Source organism: Mytilus californianus, unplaced genomic scaffold, assembly GCF_021869535.1.
Source record: "Mytilus californianus isolate M0D057914Y unplaced genomic scaffold, xbMytCali1.0.p SCAF_5, whole genome shotgun sequence".
NCBI classification, from domain to species: Eukaryota; Metazoa; Mollusca; class Bivalvia; order Mytilida; family Mytilidae; genus Mytilus; species Mytilus californianus.
In genome coordinates, this window is record NW_026262701.1 from 34,430,536 (window position 1) to 34,439,985 (window position 9,450).

Here is a 9,450-nt window from a genome sequence, read left to right on the forward strand (position 1 = left end):
GTTCTGAACGTACATCAATGGTGGTACCTAGTGCCATGTACCTTTTAAGTGGTATGTCAGAAAATCTAAATTTATGTAAAAATTTTATAATGAAAATATAAATGATTATGATATTTATGAACTGTCCATGATATGCTAAAAACTGCAGTTTGAAATTTCCAAGAATAAACTGTTCCAAGATTACCTTACCCAATGGGTGTGTAGAATACTTACAAAATAGAAATATAACAGTTAACCACGCTTAAAACTTGAACAACAAATTAAAGGGGGTAGAAGTCTCTGAGATATTGAAAAAAATATCTGCAGATTTATTTTTACTGTAACAGCTGATTAAGAAGTAAGAAATTTCCATTGTGCATGCTTTTTGAATCATAAGGTCAAATATTCATTTTTTTTTCAAATTCAGACAAAAATTATACCAGCTTGAATATAGGAATATGAAATGAGAAATAAAAGCAATGATTAGATAATTGCAGTCAAAAGGACTAACAGAAAACAGATTTAGCTCAACGAGAATTTTGATTTTGAAATAAAGTTTTATGGTGAGCTGACACAAAAATAAGAAGGTAGAAAAGTCAAAGACGAAGAACTAACAAAATGGAAATTTGATGGACACCACCAAAAACGAAAGCCATAGCTTGGTTCTAATTATAACATCATGTTATTTGTTTATCATAATATACATTTTGTACATGTAATGCTACTTATTATATGAAAATTTGACTAAGTTACTTTTCAAAGGAAGATAACCAAAGTTTTTTTTTTATCAAAACTTTTGCTGTTGAAAAGGTGTTCTTCCTTTTAAACTATTGTATGTGCTTGTATAAATATGTCCACTTATTGATGTACTATCATGTTTGTATTCTTGCCCTCAATTGGTTTAATAAAAATATTGTATTGAAAATAAAGGGTCCGACTAGAATCCCATCTAGAATTTTGAGATAAATAAGATAACAAACAAGTAAATTTCAGGGAAAACGTGTTGGTATTTAACTTTAAAATGTTTTGCGAAAACTTTCTCTGTATTTAGTTGGTTTTATTATTTATATCTCCACATCAGGCACTTCTGTTTCTATCCATGGGGAAATCCACTATCAACGCATATTTACGAGTTGATAGTGGATCTTTCAATGGATAGAAACAAGTGCCTGTGTATCTCCAGTAAGAATTGTTTAGATAAAAAACTATGATCAAGAGAATATGATGAAAAATAATTTTATGCAAGCTTCCTGTCAATTGGTCTCTTGAGTATTTCCCTGACATTTTTCCACAAGGATTTTAATGATAATAGACAATACATGCATTTCGACCCTATGTTCTATTTTTAGACTTGGGGACAATGTTGGTTGACAGACAAGATCATAAAATACACATTTTAAACTGGACAAGTCAAGTTTACTTCTTAGATTAATTGGTCTAGTACCGGTAGTTTCAGAGGAGAAGGTTTTTGCAAAATTTAATGGACATCAATGGATGAAAGATGTCAAGTGATAAGATAATGCTAAAAGCTAATCCATTAAACTCAACATATGTTTTACGATACTACAACCATGAATCATTCCCCCCGTATCTTTAAAAAAAGAAAAACAGTAAAATATGCTTTGTTTATATGAGAAGTATAATGCTGACATAATAGGGCTTATTGTTACAGAGAAGTCCTAATACTGACAACATGTTGCTGTAACCAGGAAATAAGGTTATTGGCCATATATTACTTTTACAACATATCAACACACTTAAAACTGTTGACCTGTCATGCACAGTTTTAAAAGAACAGACCTAAATGCTGAGAAGTGAGAATTTATACCGACCAATAGAGTGTGAAATGAGGTCAGTGAAATATGACATGTCAGACAAACATTCACTGACATAGAAAAAATATTGATGACCTATCGAATAGAGATGTTGATGAACTTCCTGATACAATAAATCATGTAACACTACATTTGCTTCATTAGCAACATGCATAATACTGGTAATTCGTGAGGGTTTGGATGGGATATATAGAATAGAGAATAATTGATGAAAAGTGCAGAATAGAGGGCAAAAAAAAAAGTGGAGGCTCTAAAGATGCTGTGTCGCTCACCTGTATCTTCAACAATAGCTACTTTTTTAGTAAAAAAAAAAATCATCATTAAAGGGGAATAACTCTATTAAGAGTAAATTGACAATTTCAGTCATGTTGATATATTTGTAGATCTTATCCTGCTGATAATTTTCCCTCTTTGAAGTTTCTATTTATCTATACCGGTAATAGTTTTCTAGATAATAGGCAAAAAATGCAAAAAAATGTACAAAATTATCATCAAAGGGCATTAACTCCAATAACGAGTCAACTGAAGATTATGGTAATGTTGACTTATTAGTTGATCCTCTTGTCATGATCATTTATGTTTTTTAAAGATTCTATTAATCTTTTATGGTTTTTAAGATATTAGGCAATGACGCAAACAAGAGTGCACACGCTGAAATGTCTCGCCTTCTTCACTAATCATTGATATTATTTTGATAGTTCTAAATATAAAGCTTTACTACAACTGTCACATAAACTTAACATCATCCAAGAAAATGAGTTCTAAGGTCAGATAAACCAAACTGGAAATACATGTACACCTTACAATCATTCCATACACCAAATATGCTTTAAATATACATGTAGTTGACCTATTGCACATCTAAGAAACAAACTTAACCAGGAAAACTAAACTTAACATTGATCAAAGAACCATAAAAATGAGGTTAAGGTCAGATGAACCCTGCCAGACAGACATGTATACCTTACAATCATTACATGCTTTAAATACAGTTGACCTTTTGCATAAAGAATCTAAGAAACAAACTTAACCAGGAAAACTTAAGATTGACCAATGAACCATGAAAATGTGGTCATGGTCAGATGATAATTGCCAGACAGACGTATACACCTTACAATCATTCCATACACCAAATATAGTTGACTTATTGCTAAAAGTATTAGAAAAAATAGACCAAAAAACAAAAACTTAACATTGAGCAATGAACCGTTAAAATGGGGTCAAGGTCAAATAAAACAAGCCAGACTGACATGTACATCGTAAAATATTTTCATTGACCAAATATAATTCATCTATTGCATACAGTAAAAGAAAAACAGACCAAAACATAAAAAACTTAACTTTAACCACTGAAGCATGAAAATGAGGTCAAGGTCAGATGACACCTGCCAGTTGGACATGTACACCTTATAATCATTCCATACACCAAATATAGTAGGCCTATTGCTCACAGTATCTGAGATATGGACTTGACCACGAAAATTTAACCTTGTTCACTGATCCATGAAATGAGATCAAGTGAAAACTATCTGACAGGCATGAGGACCTTGCAAGGTACGCACATACAAATATAGTTATCCTATTCCTCATAAAAAGAGAGAAATTAAGAGTACTAAAAATTTTAACTTTTTTTTCAAGTAGTCACTGAACCATGAAAATGCAGTCAAGGACAATTTTATAAATAAGGCATCTATATACAAATTATGAAGGATCCAGTTAATCTACTTTATGAAATATTAAGCTTTTAAGAAGTAAGCTAACGTGGCGGCCACCAGATCACTATCCCTATGTCGAGCTTTCTGCAACAGAAGTCACAGGCTCGACAAAAATTGGTTAAAAATCATCATTTAAGGGCAAAAACTCTAATAAGGATTTGTTTGAAGACTTTGGTCATGTTCATTTATTTGTAGATCTTGTCTTGCTGATCATTTTTGCTATTTAAAGTTCTTTCTATTATAATTTTCGAGATAATAAGCAAAATGGGAAAATATAAAAAGGGCAATAACTCCTATAATAATTTGTCTGAAAGTTTTGACGGAAATAGACAAGAGGTAGAGCTCTACATTATGAACATTTTTACCCCCTGACAGATTTTCTCTATTTAAAGCGGTTTTCAAAATAATAGGCAAAACTTGCATTTTACCCAATGTTCCATTTTTAGCCATTTCGGCCATCTTTGTTGGCAAGCAGGGTCATCGGACACAATTTTTAAACTAGATACCCCAATGATGATTGTGGCAATGTTCGTTAAATTGGCCTAGTAGTTTTAGAGGAGAAGATTTTTGTAAAAGTCAACAGATGACGACGATGGACGAGGGCAAGGTGAGCTAAAAATTTGCTAAAAATGAAGAATAGAAAATAATTGGGAGCTAAAGTTTAAAAAATATAGAATAATGGACAAAAGAATTAAAGAATAGAGAAAAATGGTCCCTAGAATTAAAGAATGAAGAAAAAAAGGACCCCATCCAGACCTGCATTCATGATATTCCATCAAGTATTTTAAAATTACATTTTCTCTACAATAGTATCGTCATCATCTACAGTTGGCTCAGTTATATTCACAAAATGTTCTCTTCCTACTTTTAATTTATTCATACAATTTAAAATCAACAAGTACATAGAATACAATGCAAGGAAATATCACAATAAGTATAAATAAATTTAAAAAAACCCAGCTGTACTAGTACTAATCTGAGTCTGAATCTTCACCGAATTTGTTTTTATCAAACTGATCTAATTGTCTTAGAGCATCTTCATTTGTTTCCTCATCAGGATTGTCAATGTCATTTTCTACAAATGCTTCCTTAACTTTCTTCTTTCCATTAGTACTTTTACCCCTAGAAATTTCTTCTTTCTGCAATCAAATATAGAGGAAATGTATCTTAAATCATAACATTTAAACTGATGCACAGTTATTGTCATAAATTACACTTTGAAAATACATGATGTTATGAACAAAACATTGTGGAAAAATGATTCAAGGAATTTTTCAAAGCATACATGAGTTACAGTGTATGAGTAGACATATGAAAATTTACTAATGTTCCATCATATTTATCAGTACCACATATGAACATTAACTATTGTTCCATCTTATTTATCAGTACCACATAAGAAATTTAATTAGTGTTCCATCTGGTTGGTCAGTACCACATATTAAAATTAACTAGTGTTCCATCTGATTAATCAGTTCCACATATGAAAATTTACTAGTTTTCAATCTGATCTGTCAGTACCACATATGAAAATTTACTAGTGTTCCATCTGATTTGTCAGTACCACATATGAAAATTTACTAGTGTTCCATCTGATTTGTCAGTACCACATATGAAAATTTACTAGTGTTCCATCTGATTTGATTTGTCAGTGCCGAAATGCATGTCTTGTGTACTTAACTATAAGCCTTGCTCAGCTTTGTACTAAATTTGGTTGTTCAACTGTTTTAATTTGATCTCAGATAATGAGTCTCATAATAACGGAAACTCACATCTGGCAAACTAAATTTTAAGCCTGATCTCTTTAATGATTATTTTTGACATTTTACATGACATATATGAAAATCATCAAAATTTAAAGGAAGTTTGACTCCTATATAGTTAGTATTGTGTAAAAAATTGATAAAGATTCATTAAGGCATATCTTTTGATGATTAAAGTCACATAACTCTGAAACAACTAAATCCTTCAAATCAAAAAGTATAAATAAAAGGAGATGTAAGGTACAATCAAAGAGACTGCAACACAATGACAAAGAAAGTATCGTACTTTAGTTATTGGAACAGTATGGACATTGTACCATAACATGTCAATCTTTGATGACCATGTAAAAAGGTCAAAAATAAATTTTTTGTAAATGAAAATTGTATTTTGAAGTAAACTAGGTATGAGGTCTATTTGGCAAAGTTTTTGTAAAATGTTGACAAAATACGCATGAACTGATGATTTTTCATAAAAAAATATTTAATCTAAGTTTTACTGATTTGTGTCAGAATATTTTGTTAATATTTTGTGTAAATACGAGGAGTCAGCTACCAAACAACAATTGCTCACAATACAGACAGGATATTGGAAAGATGAAAAAAATCCAAGATTTGTTAATTTGTAAAGATTGATTTACCAATGTATTGTAACAATGTATTCTCAAGGTATTCACATTGTGAACAAGTACAGCTATCAGTTTAAATGTATATGCTAAATCAACTGTGTTGTGTATTGTTGTGTTTTGTATACAGTTGTTTGTCTTTCGTTTATTTTTTTATTTTGCAATGGCATTGTCAGTTCGTTTTCTACTTATGTCAGTTATGAGTTTGAATATCTCTTTGCTATCTTTCATCTCTCTTTATCAGAGAACTGATATAAATTAACAAGCATCATCAATTTTTATTTCATTTGCCAGAATTAAAAATGTTTAAGAAAATTCAAATACATAAGAACATGTACCTTTAACATTTAAATTGACAAAAACAAATCATAACTTAAATTGACAAAAACAATGATTCCTACTAAGTGGTCTTTTTTTGTCCTGCAAATACAAGAAATAATTACTGATGAACAATTCAACTTCTTTAAAACAACCTTGTTTTCTCTTTATTTTGTTTTTATACTTGTTAGAGTTATGTATTATACATTTTGATTTTGAAATGCATACAGCATTTTAAGCTAAAGGGACATAATCCAGTCTTTCTAATATTTGATCACAGTACCTTTATTCTGTCTTCCCTGTGTTTTTTCACTAACTGCTTATCTTCCTCCATTGCTTTAGCAAACTTTTGCATCCTTTCATATTCCTCTAATTTCTCCATTGTTTGAGCTCTCATTAGAAATTCTCTAGTTGCTCTCTCCTCTGTTTAAATAAGTTAAAACTTATATATATAACATATTAAATTCTATTTACAAATTGTTAGTGACCAGACCTTAAGGTAGATATAGAATTAACCATACATTGTACCACATCTCAATTTACATACAGTTTGTGTAACACACTATCACAAAACAGTATTTGGCATAAGGGAGGCAATTCATATAGATTGCAGAATTTTTTTCTTTCTGATCAAATAAAGTTATTAAAAAAAATTGTACAATAGCAATTATAGATTTACTTCTACTATCAATGAAGACCATATGTTGACCTCTATATATTTGTTTTGGTTTGACCTTATTGGAGGGTTGCTGTTTTATTGATGTTCACCCTACCTCTCATTCTTTTCATAATACTTCAAACTCAATTCTTATTTAATACCATTACCTTTTGGTTCATCTTTCCACATATGCACCATTGCTCCACCTGAAAAAAAATCCATTGCTAAATTAGTAACTTGAACATATCCATTGCTGAATTGTTAACTTGAACATATGAACTATTGATACACCTAAAAAATAACCCATTAAACTGCTAAATAAGTTAAATGCACATATGTGCCAGATACCAATTTGAAGTTTGTATGCCATTGACGGAAATAAAACATTTTCCCAAAATTTTTAGCATCACAAAAGAATCTATTTGATGTCACAGACCAAAAGTGATTGTTTTACAAAAATGAGGTCAGTCGTAGTAAAATTCTGGAACATGAAATTAGTTAATTCTCCAGTGGAAACATTAATCTAGTAAATGACTGAATAAGCAACATGAACAATTATTGAAGAGGTTATTATCTTCTTTTAAAAAATATAATTATCATGGCATACTTTGGATAAAGTTTGATGTGAATTTTTTTTCACGTCCTTTGAAAACGTGTTACACTTGCCTATAACTTATATTTTTTTTAAATTAACCAAATTGAAAAATACATTCCGATATAAAAACATAAATGCCATTCATATGGATTCAGTGTGAACAAAACCCAGGGAAGGGAACCAGGGATTTTTTTATTCTCTTTCTGTTGTTTGGTTCCCGCCATAATTAATACTTATTCTGTCTCTTCTGGTCATACAAAAAAAAGTGTGCAAATAAATGTATACATTTGTATTTACAAGGAATCAAATGTGCAAGTTAGTAAAATCAAAATGATGTAAATCTTATAAAGTAAATGCACCTCATGTGATTCAATACTCATCTTAGCTGTTCCAGTATCAGTGAGCAGAGCATTTCAGTTCCTCCAAGCACCTGTGCTACGGGGTTGTACTTAAAAAGAGCTACTATGCATATTTCAACTATTTTTTGTTGGTGTAATTAGTCTATCGGATGTGTCTTTGTGGACATTATAAAAATAAGGAGATGTGGTATAATTGGGATACCACGATTTCTCGAGGACTGCAAGAACAAATTAATATCCCGAAGACAAATTTATTTGTCCTGAAAACATGATTTTACATGGTGTTATACTGCTTAAATTAGTGTAACAGCATACAATTATAAGTTTTAAGACGTTTTAGTCGTTTATACTCAATAAACGTACAAGTTATCTTCAGAAAATCAATTTGTATGTCTTGTATGTAAATTCCTTGTTTAAAACAATATGGCGGACATAATTATTCAAAAGGTAGATAACTCGACTTGAAAGCAAAGTACTGTAATTTGATAAGCTTAAATACCAGAAAGAAGTTATGGTAACTGTATTAAATTTTCATTATTTCAGGTTTTTTAAAGAATCTATTCTTTCAGTACTTTTAATACTTTTATTTTTTTTAAGTTGTCTACCGTTTGAATAATTATATCTGCCATATTGTTTTCAACAAGGAATTTGCATACAAGACCTACTAATCGATTTCTTAAGTAAAATTGCACTTTTATTGAGTAAAAACGAATAATATCTTAAAATGATATTCTTTAATATTGTTTAAAGTGGTATAACACCATGTAAAATCATGTTTTCGGGATAAATCAATTTGTCCTTGGGTTATTCATTTGTTCTTGCAATCCTCGGGAAATCGTGGTACCGGTATAATGGTCATTTTTTTTTAATTTTTTTTTGTTGGTACAACTTGTGTTAGAACTTAAAATTTTTTTTTTTTATAAGTTGGACATGTATAAGTGGATATATAAAAGGAGTCTTAGTCAGTTGAGTAGGTATGCATGGCGATCGCCAAGTATACATAAGATCCATTTAGTTCCATGTATCTTCACAATCATTGCATCGATCAGTCAGAGTTGTTTAATTCTTGAGAGGAAAGGGTACACATTGAAACATTTGTATGAAGACAGATTTCAACAAAAACTTTTATATAAATAAAAGGGAACTATTATAATTAACGTTCAAAACTGAATATCTATCATACTTTGTGACGCGGATGGTGCAACTCTCAACCTCTGTTTGATGTCACTAGATACCAATCGAGATTCAACAGGAGGCTGAAGTTGAACAGACTGCCAAAATGTTTTTGCATAGTTTATGTCCTCTTCTGATGATCCGCTAAATTCTGTAACTTCACCTCGCGTTAAATCAATCGTGACAGCCATACTTTTTTGTGTTGCTATCAACGCTTTTTCGGGTGTAGCTTATGAAAATGAAAAAAAACGCTTACACCAATGCTTAAAATTACAGCATTTTAAAAACAAATGTACATGCAGTGGCAGATATTATTATTTCACCATTTTTTTTATTAAACATTTTTAAAATAATCATTTACTACATGGTACATTTAACTGTCAAAGAAACGATAATTCTTTTGATTGTTTCCCTTTTCCCGTAAAGGTCTCT

At 30.6% G+C, this 9,450-nt stretch overlaps 1 protein-coding gene across 1 annotated transcript; it reads right to left on the reverse strand.

Annotated features, from left to right (window-relative positions):
* Nucleotides 1-4,382: 4,382 nt before the first annotated feature.
* Nucleotides 4,383-9,244, reverse strand: LOC127701227 (cilia- and flagella-associated protein HOATZ-like). Its single transcript, XM_052205046.1, has 4 exons — nucleotides 9,029-9,244; nucleotides 7,059-7,097; nucleotides 6,517-6,656; nucleotides 4,383-4,668 (listed from the first exon to the last, which is right to left on the reverse strand). The coding sequence occupies exons 1-4, from the start codon at nucleotides 9,207-9,209 to the stop codon at nucleotides 4,501-4,503; spliced, it is 528 nt and encodes a 175-aa protein (XP_052061006.1). The 5' UTR covers nucleotides 9,210-9,244; the 3' UTR covers nucleotides 4,383-4,500.
* Nucleotides 9,245-9,450: the final 206 nt, after the last annotated feature.